The sequence below is a fragment of the Mirounga leonina genome, unplaced genomic scaffold, assembly GCF_011800145.1.
Source record: "Mirounga leonina isolate KUSES-001 unplaced genomic scaffold, KU_Mleo_1.0 Mir_154, whole genome shotgun sequence".
Taxonomy (NCBI): domain Eukaryota; kingdom Metazoa; phylum Chordata; class Mammalia; order Carnivora; family Phocidae; genus Mirounga; species Mirounga leonina.
Window position 1 is genome coordinate 40307654 of NW_023270389.1, and position 15943 is coordinate 40323596.

The following is a 15943-nucleotide window of genomic DNA, read 5'->3' on the forward strand; positions in this document are numbered from 1 at the left end:
CGAGCCCTGCATCGGGCTCCCTGCTCGGTGGGAGGCCTGCTTCTCCCTCTCCCACTCCCCCTGCTTGTGTTCCCTCTCTCGCTGTATCTATCTCTGTCAAATGAATAAATAAAATCTTTAAAAAAAAAAAAAAAGGGAATATAATTGATCTTAAGTCTATGATAGTAAAGCCTTAAATTCTTCATTTGCTGCATTTCTGCCCCTCAGTTTTGGAACTTGCTTTCTTTTGAACTTGGTAGATGAATATTTAACTTAACAGTATTTTGTGAGTATGGAGAACTTGAGAAATAAAAAGCTGAGTGGAAGCAAAGTTTAAGGTACCAAATTAAAAAGAGACCAGTATAGATTCTGGGGCCAGATTGCCTGAGTTTAAATCTCTTTTCTGCCACATACCTGGTTTGTAATCTTGGACAAATTGTCTAACCTCTTTATGTCTCATTTCCCTGCCTGCAATCTACCAATACAGTTATTAAGAGAATTAAATGAGTGTTTATATATGTATATGTAGAAGAATTCCCTGTATATGACTTAGTAAATACTAATTGTTATCATTTTGTCATCATTATTATTATCCAGAGCTTTAGCTGGATAGGATTTATTCCATTTTGTGATATATTTCTCTAGCATTAGAAAAATGTTTATCAAGGTGTCTTGGCTCAGTGGGTTAAGCGTCTGACTTTTGATCTCAACTCAGGTCTTAATGTCAGGGTTGTAAGTCCAAGCCCCACGTTGGGCTCCATGCTGGACATGGAGCCTACTTAAAAAAAAAAAATTGTCAAAAAAAGAAAGAAAGAAACAGTAAAGAAAAAAAGGTCCTTCATCCTGTTCTTTTACAGAAGAACGTTCTTTAAGTAATAGCAAACTTTAGGAAACTCGTTACTTGATTCAGGTTTATCTCTAAACATTTTCCTTCTGGACTTTCTATCCTGTTTATATTCATATAATGAAAAACGAGTGTAATACTTAATCAAAGGCAAGTATATGCCTTTCCATTGCTTCATTTGCTCAGTAACAGCTATACTTATTAGATAAACATTTATTTAGTGTTTATAGCTTGCCATTCTTTTTCATGCCTTTTTCATGCATGAAGAGTGGCAAACTGTAAAACATAGTAATTATATGAGGTAGGAAGGACTCATGTTATTCTGTTTTATAAATGAGGAAGTTTAGACTCAAAGATATTAAATTGTCCAGCAAATGAGAGCCAAGATTTTAACCAACTGGTTCTTCATAGATCTTTGCATCTCAAGAATGTGAACTTATTCTCCTGTTTCAACAAGATTTTATTTATTAGAGAGAGAGAGCATAAGTGGTGGGGGTGGGGAATGGGCAGGAGAGGGAGAAGCAGACTCACCACTGAGCATGGAGCCCAACTCGGGGCTCGATCCCAGGACCCTGAGATCATGACCTGAGCCAAAGGCAGACACTTCAACTGAGCCACCCAGGTGCCCCTCAAATAAATAAAATCTTAAAAAAAAAAAAAAAAAAAATGAAGAAAGCATGTCAAAAACATCCATTTATCCTTGTATCAGTTCAATTGATCACATCCTCTATAAATCATCTCAGTGTATACATTTGAGTCAAGAACTGTGCTAATTAAGGACTGACGTGACAGTAGTAAGCAAGACAGGCATGGAGCCTGCCTTCATGGATTTACAGTTTGCAGCCAGAAACTAGCCGTTGATATATAATTTACACACATGTGTAATTCTAAATTAAACGATAAAAATAGAGGAATAGGGAGCTGTTGTAAAAGCATAAACCAGGAAACTGACCTAATGAGGATGGTCAGGGCAGGCTTCCCTGAGGAAGTGACATTTGAGCTGAGATCTTAAAGATGAATAAGCATCACCTGAGTTCTAAGATAGAAGAACAATTCAGGGGGAGCAAACCACATTTGCCAGACCTGAAATGAGGAGAAGCATGGGTTTGAGCGGAAATGTTAGTGCTTGGAGGTGACATAAGATAAAACTGGAGAGGTAGGTCTATATCCTCCAGTGCTTTGTAAGCCATGTTAAGGATTTTGGATCTTATTGTTTAAGCAAGAGAAATTACAAGATCAGATTTGCAGTTTTAAAAATGCTTGGAGAGGGGTGCCTGGATGGCTCAGTTGGTTAAGCGACTGGCTTCGGCGCAGGTCATGATCCTGGAGTCCTGGGATCGAGTCCCACATCGGGCTCCCTGCTCAGCAGGGAGTCTGCTTCTCCCTCTGACCCTTCCCCGTCTCGTGCTCTCTCTCTCTCTCTCTCATTCTCTCTCTCAAATAAATAAACAAAATCTTTAAAAAAAAAAAAAAAAGCTTGGAGAGTGCAGCACCTGGGTTAAGCATCTGACTCTTGATTTCAGCTCAGGTCATGATCTCAGAGTTGGGGGATCAAGCCCCGTGTCAGGCTCCCCGCTCAGGGGGGAGTCTGCTTGATATTCTCTCTCTCCCTCTGCCCCTCCCCCCCCAAATAAGAATAAATAAATAAATCTCTTTTTTTAAAGATTTTATTTATTTATTTGACAGAGAGACACAGTGAGAGAGGGAACACGAGTAGGGGGAGTGGGCGAGGGAGAATCAGGCTTCCCGCGGAGCAGGGAACCCGAAGCGGGGCTCGATCCCAGGACTCTGGGATCATGACCCAAGCCAAAGGCAGACGCTTAACGACTGAGCCACCCAGGTGCCCCTAAATAAATAAATCTTAAAAAAAAAAAAAAAAATATATATATATATATATATATATATAGTTATCTGCTGAGAGAATGCTTCAAAAGAACCAAGTGTGTGGAGGAAAAAAGACCAGCTAGAAGGATATAGCCTATATGGCAAAGGTGGCTGTTGTTTATTAAAGCAAAGCTTCTTAGCTAAATTTCTCTTGAGCACATGTCAAAGTAAATGAGGAAACTAGCATCGTGTCCCAGTTCAAAATGACACACAGAGTGAAGGCGTGCTACATACAGCCTCCAGCTAGTTACAGACGGCTTTTACTTCACATGGTTATAAAAATGTCATCTTAATAGTGAAAGGATTAAATACATTGGAAGGGGAGGCAGCGATATGGAGGCATCTTCAGACTTGAATTATTAATCAGAAATGACAAGTAATGTATCTCACAAGTGAACAGTAAGCAGATTGGTTTGTGGCTCTTCATTAGACGTACCAAAAAACAAGATACTGTCCTTGGATGGCAAAGGCTTCCAACAGTGCCAAATAGGGTCACTTATACAGAAACATCTCTCTCTCTAGCGGTTCTCAGAAAATTCTCAAATAGCAAACAAAAATTTCTTTTGCTTGTATAAGATTATTATAGTTTGGGTGAGGGTGTCGTCTGTGTATAACAATTCAAGAGATTTAGGAGTTGGGAAATAGTAACATATATATATATATTATGTGAATATCCCCTTTACTGGTCATAAAATACTTTTCACCTTCCTACAGAGAGACTTGGGCCTGTGTAACTTGTTTCAAGAGTTCGCTCTCCCTTTTCCCGCCCCCACTCTTCTTAATATGTAGCTAAATGGTACTGTTAGCTCCTCGAGTTAATTATTAAGAAATGCTAAATAAACTTCTCTCCCACAATTAGATTTAGCCAACATAGCATTTAGAGATTCTAATATTTTTGCATTTTAGAGAGATTGAGATTCAAAACAACAATTCTTTTAAAAGGTTTATTTGTTTGTTTTAGAGAGTGCACACATGCACGTGCAAGTGTGGGAGGAGGGCCAGAGGCAGAGGGAGAGAGAAATTTAAGCAGACTCCATGCTGAGCACTGAGCCTGTCGCAGGGCTCGATCTCATGACCCTGAGATCATGACCTGAGCCGAAACCAAGAGCCAGCCGCTTAACCAATTGTGCCACCCAGTGCCCCTCAAAACAACAATATTTTATAACACGTGAACCAAAAATTCTTCCCTTAGTACAAAAGAAAAATCATGTTTATTATAATCATGCTCATTTTAGAAAATTTAGAAAATACTGATAAATCAAAAGAATATCATGATAATCTCATCACCTAGATAACTTTTAATATTGTGATGTATGGTCTTAGAGTCTTCTTATAAAAAGAATTTTTTTAAACAAATGAGATCATCGTCTCTTTTTTGTGATCTGATTCTTTTTACTTAATAAAATGAACTTTTTTTCTTGTCAGTAAATGTTCTTCTTTTATATCACTTTTAATAACTTTATACCATTTTATTTTCCTGGAAATATAGTAATCAATTGAATGGATGTACCATTATTTAACCAGTCAATATTTTTTTTGCTCTTTTAAACAGTGTTGTAATAAACATCTTGCAGTATGAGATTTTTGTACTTATTTCCAATAATTTCCTTAGGATAAACTCCTAGAAATAGAATTGCTGATTAAAAGTATATGCAGAATGTTAAGGCTTTCGTATGTGTTGTCAAATTGTTCTCCAAAAAGGTTGTACCAATTATACATACTCACCAACATGATACAAGAGTGGTGGTTCCCGCCTTTGCCAATACTAGCTGTTACCAATTTTTAAATCTTTACCAAAAGAATGAGCTCATTTTGCTCTATAATTTTATTATTAATGTGGTTAATTTTTTACTTGTTTATTGGCTTTCATTCTAGTGAGGGAGACAGATACACAAGAAAAGTTAAATATATAGAGCCAATAGGGAATATTGGGGTTGCAGTTTTAGATAGGATGGCTGGGGAAGGTCTTGCTGAGATGACATTTGTTTAAAGGACTGAGGGCAAACGTGAGCCAAGCACTCATCCAGGGGAAGAACATTCTGGGAAGATATATTGGCCCTTGATTACTGGGGGAAAGTCATTGGGTATGGAGCAGAGTGCGGGGTCAGAAATAGTAGTGGGAGATGATGTTCCAGAGGTATTGGGGTGTGTGTGTGTGTGTGTGTGTGTGTGCGCGTGAGTGTGTGTGTGTGTGCGCGTGCGCACAGAGGGCCAGATCATAATAGGCCTTTGTAAAGACTGTAGGTCTTACTCTGAATAAGATTGGCAGACATTTAATGATTGAGCAGAAGAGTGATGTGATGTGATGTACATTTTAACATGATCACTGTGGCTGTTGTGTTGAGAATGGACTGAAGGAATGGTAGCAAAGGTGGGAGCAAGGAGACCAGTAGGATATTGTAATAATCCAGGCAAGTGATAATAGTGGCCAGAACCAGTTTGGTGATATTTAGGTGATGAGAAGTGTTCAGATTCTTGACATATTTTCAAAATACAACAGCAGAACTGCTGATAAATTGAATGTGGCATATAAGAGAAAGAAAGGTAGTAAGAATAACTCCGTTGGGTTGGTGGGAGCCACTGGAAGGATAGAATTGCCATTTGCTGATTTGAGAAAGACCGAGAAGAGTGGGTTGGCAAGGAATATCAGGAGTTCTGTTTTGAACATATTAAATTTGAGGTGTCTGATAAACATCCAAATGGAGATACTGAATAGGCCATTGGATGTATCAGTCTGGAGCTCAGGCAAGAGACCTAGGCTGGAGATAGGAATTTGGGAGTGGAGGACACAGAGATGGCAGTCAAAGCCATGAGGCCAAGAGAGAGGAGGGCCAACAACTGATTCCTGACACACTCCAGTGTTTCAAGCATTCAGAAGATGAGGAGGAACCAACAAAGGAGACTAGAAAGGAGCAGCCAATGAAGTAGAAGAAAGCCAGGAGAGTGTGGGGTCCTGGAAGCCAGGTGAAAGCGTTTCCAGGAGGAGGGAGGAATGAACTGCATGGGCTACAGCTAATTGGTCAGGTAAAATAACTGAGGATTTACCGTGGGATTTAGCAATGTGGAGGTCTGGACTGTCCTTAACATTAATGTAAGTAATCTGGCTGGCATGTGTGAGGTCAACGCTGGATTTCAGTAGGTTTCAAGAGAGAACAAGAGAGTAGCGAGAGCAGAAGTGGACATTTCAAAGGAGTTGTGGTTTTTTTTTTTTTTTTTTTTTTGTAAAGCGCAAGATGGAGGGGGACATGGTGACAAGGTAGGGTCCTTGTAGCTTGAAAGAAATACGCTGATAGGAAGAATTCACTAGAGAGAATGCGATGATGCAGAGGAGCGAGGAGGGGCTGTGTGAGCAACGTTCCTGCAGTGGCACGGATGGGTGCCCTCCAGCTGAACCTGAGCGCTTGTAACATGACAGACTACTGTATTGAACATTTCATAATAAACAGTTGCTTTCTCCATATGAACACATATAATTTAGGGGCGCCTGGGTGGCTCAGTTGGTTAAACATCCGACTCTTGATCTCAGCTCAGGTCTTAATCTCAGGGTCATGAGTTCAAGCCCCTCACTGGGCTCCACATTGGGTGTGGAGCCTAGTTAAAAAAAGAAAGGAAATGTGTAATTTAGCTGTCATTGCTCAGACTAGGAAGGTCCCTCATCAGTCAGACTCTACATGTGTCTGTGGCATTATTTGAGTTGAGTAAAATACAAAGAATGTTTTTTAGACAGGCCTCCGTTGGCCAAAAAAAAGAAATCTTTTTTTCCGCTCCAGCTCCCATTCACTGTCACTTCACCACTTCACAAGGACATTGATGAATTTGTATCTTAGGTTAGCTAAGAATATGATGAGCTATTTTTAGCAATGCATTCTCAAAGTGTATATGATATGGAATGAATGACAAGATGTTAGACCAGTTTTTATGTATCCTTTATACACAGTAGCCTTGGAAAATCTCTCTCCTGTAGGTAGAATTGCACTTAAAACGACAAATCCTGTAGTGAAAGCACCTAGCTAACGATTCCATCTCCTTTACAGCTTAAGGTCTGATAAGGTACTAGATAGATAGCTCCTGAGTTTCTACTTACCGTGGATAAGTTCTTTCTCATAGTAAGCTTAAAAGGGTTTTCATGTAATTAATTAGAATTTACTTCTGCAGCTTTGGGGTTTTATAATAACAATTTTAATTCTTCCTGCATGCCTTTGGGGCAGCTCTCATGTTATACCTGTCTTTCCATCCCAGTTAAATGTTGGTATTCTCTGCTCTTGTCTGATAGTGTTTTTAAGTTCCTTCAACATCTTCAGCTTTACCTTTTTCAGTGTCCCTCTTTAGATACCATGCACAGAATTAACCATATAATATTTTATGTATTGATTTATTAGTACAATCATATAACCTCTTCTCTTTTTCTATTAATGCAGCTTATAATCACATTTGTTTTATTTTTAACTACATCATTCTTATTAGACTCAGAAAAACTTAGGAAAACCCTAAAACCAAAGGGGTTTTGTAATTATTTGGGGGGCTCAACCTGTGCCTTTGTAGTTATTTTGGGGGCCCAAATAGAGGACCTTATTCTTTTATTCCATCATTTTGTTAAATTCGGCCCTTTGTTCCAAGCTACCAATACATTTTTGAGTGTGTTCTTCCAACGTATTTCTATTTCTCAACCTCATGTTACCTCTAAAATTCATTCAGGTCATTGCCAAAAATGATGAACTGGACACAGCCAAAGACAGCCTTTTAGCACTCACTAAAAAATCCACATGCCAGATATTTATTTAACACATTCTATTTGCACTGTCCTTGTCGCTGGGAAATTTAAAATAAAAGGAAAAATCTTGAGGCACTCACAGCCTAGTAGGAGAACAGATACATAGAATACAGTTTTGCCAAATAATGAAATATGAGGAAGTAGATTGGGAGCACAGAGGAAAAAGCTCCTGAGTCTTAACGGCGGAAACTTCCTTGCAGGTTGGTGGTTATGTTGTCCTTTAATCAAAAAAGCACAAATCCATTTAACTGACCTGTTTCTATTTCCCCATCTTGTTCGCAAGGATATGGTGGAAGACCGTGCCATGTGCTTGCTGAAATCTGGCCACGTTTTATTTCCCACATTTCTCTTTTCTAAAACCAGCCTCATACCCTGTCAAAATAAAAGAAAATAAAGTTATTATTAGACTGACTTTTTAATATAATTTAATTTATGTAATATATATTAACTTACCATACATGCATAATACATGTGTAGGAGCAAGGGAAATGTGTAATAAAATAGAATAGACTCCAAAAGCCAGAAGGAAAAAAATGGAGGCAGATCTGCAGGCTGTGAGACCCCTCGGTTGCCATAGTTGAAGTTCTGAGTTGGGCTTTGTGCTTTTGGATGGCCAAAGCAAAATGGAAAGTATGATGTTGGTCCTCACCAGCTGAGAGTGAAATGGTTCTTGCTCTAAGGAGGAGCAAAGTTTTTGCTAAATCTGACAAGGGCGCTGTGGGGGCCCATCGTCTTTGTGCTGAAATAGCGGGTCATGTCCCGAGCATATATTCTAGGCCACAAACGACTTCATCAGGACCGTGCTTCCTAAATTTTGTCACTGAGGAGGAAATTGCTCAAAGAAAAGATTTAATATTAAAGGTTGAGAAAACATAAAAAGGAAAGCTGTGCAAGTTTGTTGGACAAAATTTATGGGAGATAAGAAAGCTTTGTAGGGACACACCTTTTTTAGCTTTCCCAGAACATGGTTCTCCCTCAACAACAGTTTGAGAAGTGTTGCATTAGGCTGTTGCTTACAGCATCCTTCATGAGAGGAACACCAATTCCTTGGTAGGTTAATAATATTTCTTACACAGCCATACAGAATGATTCTTTGATCAAATATAAGAAACTGAATTAAACAAGTTTCTTTACTGGCGGACTTCTTTTTAATAAGCTAATATGCAATGTGAACCTCGCAGAAGGAGTTTTCTAAAACTTATTTGGCCATGGAGCCCTTTTTGGTGGCATATCTGTTCATGGATCATAAATTAGGGAACAAAGGAAATGGATATTGTGCAAATCCTTCAAACACCCTCCTCCAAGAGAAGGAACGTGGCAGCCACCGTGTCATATATTTGTCAGCCCTGGCCAGGGGCACCTGTTGGGCTGTCCTTCCTTCTTGTGCTCTCAAACTCCAGGGCGACAGGCTTGCTCTCCCGAGAGCCTTCTCATTTGCCTATAACAGGAAGCAGAGTACAAGTTCCTGTCCTTGCTTCCTCGACCTTTTTCGAGATGAAACTATGATCAGTACAAGCCAGGCGTCTGTGGTCCCATGGCCTTTTCGCCAAGTTAGACTTCTGGTTAGACAGCCCCATCACTGCAGTTGATTTCACTGAATTTTCACGAGATCGGGGTTTACAGTCCACTTTCACCACCTGGCCTCCATGCCGCGCACAGTCTCATTGTGTACTGTATGTCCCATATGTTTCTTTTATGAGTTAGTCTTTAAAAACTATAAACAAGCAAAAAATCTTGGACAAATAAATAAAATCATAATAAACTTAAGCAATAATACATTTTAAAAATACTCTAATGAATATTAAACTTTATTCATTTATTTATAATACTCTAGAATCACATTCAGTATTTGCTTTGGATATATGCATTTTAGAATTGTAAATAATTGGACAGTTCTAATTTGATTAGTTTTGGTTTTCTGTAGGACTCCCCAAACCCTAAAATGTAATTAATATTATAATAACGGTGTATGGTGGGATGCCTGGGTGGCTCAGTCATTAAGCGTCTGCCTTCAGCTCAGGTCATGATCCCAGAGTCCTGGGATCCAGCCCCACATCAGGCTCCCTGCTCAGCGGGGAGCCTGCTTCTCCTCCCACTTGCCCTGCTTGTGTTCCCTCTCCCACTGTGTCTCTCTCTGTCAAATAAATAAATAAAATCTTTAAAAAAAAAATAACAGTGTATGGTGACAGATGGTAACTACACTGATCACATCGAGCACAGCATACCATATGGAGTTGTTGAATCACTGTGTTGTACACCTGAAAGTAATATAACCTTGTGTGTCAGCTATGCTTCAACTTAAAAAAAAAAAAAAGCAAGTATTGCATAACTGATTTTTTTTGAAGATTTATTTATTTATTTTGGAGAGAAAGAGCAGGGGACAGAGGGAGAAGTTGAGAGAATCCCAGGCAGACCCCCCGCTGAGCACAAGAGCCTGACCTGTGGCTCAGTCCCACAACTTCGAGATCATGACCCAAGCCAGAATCAAGAGTCCGTCAACCAACTGAGCCACCCAGGGACCTCGCATAACTGATCTTTAAAATAAACTTAAGTAAGGGCGCCTGTTTGGCTCAGTCAGTTAAGCATCTGCCTTCAGTTCAGGTCATGATCCCAGGGTCCTGGGATTGAGCCCCGAATCGGGCTCCCTGCTTAGCAGGGGAGTCTGCTTCTCCCTCTCCCTCTGCTTGCTGCGCCCCCTGCTTGTGCTGTCTCTCTCTCTGTCAAATAAATAAATAAAATCTTAAATAAATAAATAAAATAAGCAGTAATACATTTAAAAAATACCCTAGGAATGCCTGGGTGGCTCAGTCGGTTAAGCGTCTGCCTTCACTCAGGTCGTGATCTCAGGGTCCCGGGATCGAGCCTCTGCATCGGGCTCCCTGCTCAGTGGGGAGCCTGCTTCTCCCTCTACCTCTGCCCCTGTTTGTGCTCTCTCTCTCTCTCTGACAACTAAGTAAATAAAATCTTTAAAAAAAAAATAAAGATACCCTAATGAATATTAAACTTTATTCATTTATTTATAATACTCTAGAATCACATTCAGTATTTTCTTTGGATATATGCATTTTATAATTGTAAATCCATATATCTAATAATTTACATGCTTCTCTCCCCCTTAAATCCTTATACACATTCCCTTATATTGTCATAGACAACAATATACTTGTAAACCTTAGTATGTATAAAATCCTGGAATATTATCAAATTCCATTTTGACAGATTTGAAGCCATTTTGACAGTTTTGAAGACACTTTTATTTGGCAGTTGAGTCTTTTCAAACTTCTTGCAACTTCAAAAGGGGTATTGATATCATATAAACTACCTTTTTCTCTAATTTCCTTGGGCTGTATTCTCATGGGAAATGGTTGAGAATATAATTAATATGTCTATATAATAATATATAATATAATATCAATACAATTAATTTTCTAGCTTTTGTGTGACACTAATTTTCTGACCTTTCTGTTCTCTAAATTCTAGGTCCAGGAGCTCCACGAAGAGGAGGCACAGTGGGTGAACTATGATGAGGATGAATTGTGTGTGAAGATGCAGCTAGCTGATGGGATCTTTGAGACCTTGATCAGAGATACAATTGATGTTCTGAATCAGATCAGTGAGAAACAGGGGAGAATGCTACTTGTGTGACATCTTGCAAATAAACCGAACACTGAGTGCTAACATGAGTCCTGGGCCTTTCTGCCTCCTGATACACACCCCATCTCCATCATAGCAAGAGCGCTTCTGGACTTGCTACCTTTCCTTAAAGACTACTGGTTTGGAGTTCATGGGACAATGCGGTATATCTGGTACGGCAGCCCTTGCCTTTAGAGACTGCCCACTGGATTAGCTGGTGACTTTCGGTGGGCAGGGTTGCACTCCTGATGTTGACACACAGTATAATCCTACACCTCTTGTTAACACCCCTACTGGGTCTCAGATACGGGCTGAAAACACCAGACTTACCTCTTAGCTTAGACGAGGCTATCACTTCATTGAGTCTGAAGTCAGGCAGGAGAGGTATATAGAATTCTGCGTCCTACCATTTTTGAAAAGTAATCCTGGTCTACACCATGAAAGTCATAAATGGACGTTATAGTCTCTAAACAGTATTAAACCCCTAACCACTTCTAAATAGGCAAGTCTAATAACGTGTGCCTATTTCACATTCTGGAATTCATTTCATTTCTTTTTGAAGACCATTTTCTTCCATTATTGCAGTTGAGCAGCACCAAGTGGACTGTCGAGTTAACAGAAGTCAATGGTAGCCTTGCTTTCTGAGCACCATCTAAAGAATTTTAAACCTTTGCATTATTTTTAGTTTTCTCTGTGTGGGCATGAAAACAAAGAATGCCCCCACTGAAGACTGGGCTCAAAGGACTGATGCAGGGCTGGTTCTTCTACCCCTTCTTCTCTCCCTGCACTTTTCTTACTCCTTCTGAACCTCTACCAGCTGCTCCTAGAATCACAGATCCTCAGGACCATCTCAGGCATCCAGGCATGGCAAAAGTGGAAATAATTCATTTTGGCCTTCAAACTCTCAACTCCCATCTCTCCCCAAGAAGTCAGAGACGCTGTTACTTGAATGATTTAGGAAATGAGTGTGTGCACCAAAGACAAAAAGATATTGTCTATTGTTCGTGTGCTTGTTTTGCGCTATGGAACGTTTTTTAATTTATTCTGAGATAAATTATTAAGTTGAAAATGTGTGTCCCTATTCAGAAGTGAAATATTCTTCTTGTAAAAGTTAAACTTCTGTCTTGAAACTTCTGTGGTTCATAGTCTTTGCACAGGAAATCTCCGGTTTTAACAAACCCATACACATATCGAAGAAGGCAGTTTAATTCAGTGAAAAGAAGATGAGCTTTTCCAAGATCACCTGCAGTAGCAGGAATGGAATAAGATGATTTCAAGACACTGTATAATTCAGTTCTGCCTCTCTTGCAGCATTGCTTCTCACAACTATTACCTGTACCTGAAAAAAAAATATATAGACTCCAGCTGCTACATTAGAGCATACATGATGCTCTCTGGGACCTCAGTACCCTGCCTTCTTGACTGGTTTCTCTTTATCAGTCCTGTTCTTCTTCAAGTAATCTAGAAGAATGTGGACAATCTTAGGCGTGAATGTAAATGCCTTAATACTGAAGGTCCTGATTAGAAGCATGATTTAAGACATCCACTGGATTCATATTTACAAATATCCTGGAATGTTATAGCTTCAAAATACGTTAGAAAAACCCCAAAGATGGTATAATCTTTAAGTGTGCACGTTCGTTCATTTCTGCATCTTTCCTCCCAACCTGCCTTTGCGTCTCAGATGTTTCACTATGCACACTACCATTCCTCCTTGGTTTCATCTTGTCATTACGAGAAACTTAGCGAAATAATCATTGGAATATTTGCATTTTGCACAATGACTGGTATGATAGCTCTTGACAAATAAGGAAGGCACTGAAATGTGGTGATTGGGTCTCGGGAAATGCGCAGATTGATGTATCGCCAGCATTTCTTCTGGGCTCTTGCTGTTGAGCTCTAGTCTTGTAGCCATAATGAGCAGATGGACTAAGGGAAGCTAGAGTTTCTTGGGGTTATTAACCAGTAGTGTGGAGATACTGTTTTCACATTGGCCAAGGAAAAGCAAAGGCCTTTCTTTTTAGTTTGTGTTATTTGAAAGACAGAAAAACATCTTATCTACACCCTTTGGCTGTTTGTAGGATTACATTGATACTGAAACTTTACAGCTGCTATAAATTTTTTATAAGTGAATATAAAAATAATATAATAGGAATATAGGTTGTTTTTCTACATTCTCATTATTTGGACCTAAGTCAATTTTTAATAAGAAAGGTAATCTTTACTCTTTATGACATTATGATTCCAGAAAAGGAAAAAAAAAAAAAAAGATTATGTGGAGTCAGCTATCAGGACTTGGGGTTCCGTGGTGAGGATACAGCCGGGACCGCGTGTTGGCCCCCCTCGCGCGCTCCCGCTGTCTCCCCTGTCTTCACAATCCCGGGCTCCAGATGAGAGGCAGCCATCGGTCCGTCTTACTCCTTGTTAGAAATGGTTGTCCATAGTTTGGTAGCAGAAAACAGAGGAATCTAGAATTAGCAGATTTCTTAGAATTTTAACTATTGGATATAATTGAAAAGGTATTTATTGTTAGCATTAGGACCAGTGACTGTGGATACCCAGCCACTCGTTCCATATTGGGATCTTTTTAATCAAGTTCTGCCTCTTAACCAAGAATCTAAATATTCCCTCTTTCTAATCTTTGTTCCTTCTCCCCACGCTCCCATCCTCTTTCACTCTTTCTTCATAATTCCTCTAAGAAAAAGATCTTTGCATCAGCAGTAATATCTTTTAGAATAGCACTATCAGAATTTAGTAGTAAACCAACATAGAGGCTTCAGATTTAGTTCTGAGTCCAAAATAATTTGTGCTATCCAGGGTGCTGAACTCTGGGTTAACCAAGTACAGGGTATAGATTCCCTCTTCAGGTCTAAACAGAAATTTTTATTCTAGGGAAAAGTGGGAAGAGCTCAAAAGTAGTTAATAAGGAAGGTAATTGGTTTTTCTTTTACCCAAAAGAAAAGAAAATTCCTTCTGTGACTACAGGTCTCTGAGAAATTATCTTTCAAAAGAGATTTCATTGCTCATAAGAGTGTTGTGGCCTATTGATAAAAACAATTTTGTTCACTTTCTTGTCTTGAAAAAAGTGGCCTTAGCTTTTTGCAATACTTGAATCAAGTGTGTCCTCACACAGCATTGGAGACTCTTAACTTTTCTGCAAGAAGTTCAAACTTACATCTTCTTTTACTACCTTAAGAATACTAGTGAAGAAAACATTAATTCAAAGAGCAAATGATAGAAACTACAATGATGTTTAATGCAAATTGTAGGAATTTACATGTTTACAAATCATCTTGAACTGGCTGTGCAGCAATTCAATAAAATATCTTTGTATTATAAAAATGTGAAGAAAACAATGTAAACTGATGTAAAGGAGGTACTGTCATTTTAATTAACCTATGTTTAATAGCTTTTCCTTCCGGACTTTGCAAAGCCTTCTTGGTGAACACATTGCAAAGCGTTCTCTGGGAGGCCTGGCCTCCGTGTGTGTACTGTACTGTGCAGACATGAAAAACAAACCCGTTTACTGTGTATGTGTAAATAGCCTGCTCATCAGGCCATTTTCAGCCAATAGTCACATCCAGTGCAGCTTTGCACAGAAGACTTGCGGTGTGGTTTGTAAGTATGATCTGTAAAATAACTGGGATGATTCCCGTGTATACCTGTGTAAATAGATTTGTTAACTGAAATGTACTTTAAGAAAAAATAAAATCTGTAAATAAACTGATTTATAAACTAAGTTTGTGTCCCGTGTCTGTTTTTTCACCTTCTGAGCCGAGATTAGAAGCCGGTCCCCATGAAGTTGCGGACTGGCTAGCAGAGCGCATGCGCTCGGGCAGCGGCGTGAGGGGAGCTGACTGAGTGCGGGAGCTGTCCCCTCTGTTCGTAAACGCCGTCGCCGCATACCCCCGAGCAGCCTGGGCTCTGACATTCGTCACTCGTGTGTACGGTCCCTGAGCACACCGTCATGTTCTGAGCACTGTGCCGAGTGCTGGGCAGGTAGCGGAGGCCACAGCCATGGTCCCCGATGTCCTGGAGCTGAAAGTCTAAAGAGTCATCAAAAGAGAATTTGAAAAGCAGTACGCGACAAATCGCAGTAAGTGCTGCAAATGAAGTACACGCAGGGTTTGAGCATATATAATAAAAAGAACCCAACAGGGGTGGGGATGGGTCAGAGAAGAGCTCCCTGATAATTGTAACTCTCTGTTCTATTTTGATGGGCTTCTTCCCTGTAATTCATGGCAAATATCTTTTCTCCCAGATGGCTTGAATTTTGATCACCCTTGCAAAATAACACAATGAAAAGTCACACACAATTAAGTGGGCCACAAAAAAGAGCCACCATCTGATGACTAGGTGTGGAGGCTATAATTTATTTCTAGAAATACAAGCTTGGAAAAGAATGGAGCTAGAGATCTAGAAGAATAACAGAATTTCCAAGATGGAAGTGTATGGCACTCAGGGTAATGAATCCTCACTAGCCCAACAGATTAGAAGTAACCACCATGGGGTGCCTGGGTGGCTCAGTCGTTAAGCGTCTGCCTTCGGCTCAGGTCATGATCCCAGCGTCCTGGGATCGAGCCCTGCATTGGGCTCCCTGCTCAGCAGGAAGCCTGCTTCTCCCTCTCCCACTCCCCCTGCTTGTGATCCCTCTCTCACTGTGTCTCTCTCTGTCAAATAAATAAATAAAATCTTTAAAAAACAAAACAAACAAAACAAAAAAACAGAAGTAACCACCATGGTCTCCCTGAATTCTTCTAGGAGCCGCCTGATGGCCATCCCTGCTGTGCTTTTAACCCCTACACAGCCATGGACATTAAAGGAGTTCTCAA

General features: G+C 39.8%; 1 protein-coding gene across 2 annotated transcripts in view; it reads left to right on the plus strand.

Annotated features, from left to right (window-relative positions):
* Positions 1 to 14850, plus strand: part of CEP350 (centrosomal protein 350) — a 153633-nt gene extending 138783 nt beyond the window's left edge. The window contains exon 39 of one of the 2 annotated variants that reach the window (XM_035010557.1): positions 10959 to 14850. In XM_035010557.1, coding sequence (XP_034866448.1) covers positions 10959 to 11123 — 165 coding nt within the window. In that variant the 3' untranslated portion in view covers positions 11124 to 14850. The remainder of the gene's footprint in view (positions 1 to 10958) is intronic. The other variant, XM_035010558.1, reaches the window with a different exon arrangement.
* Positions 14851 to 15943: the final 1093 nt, after the last annotated feature.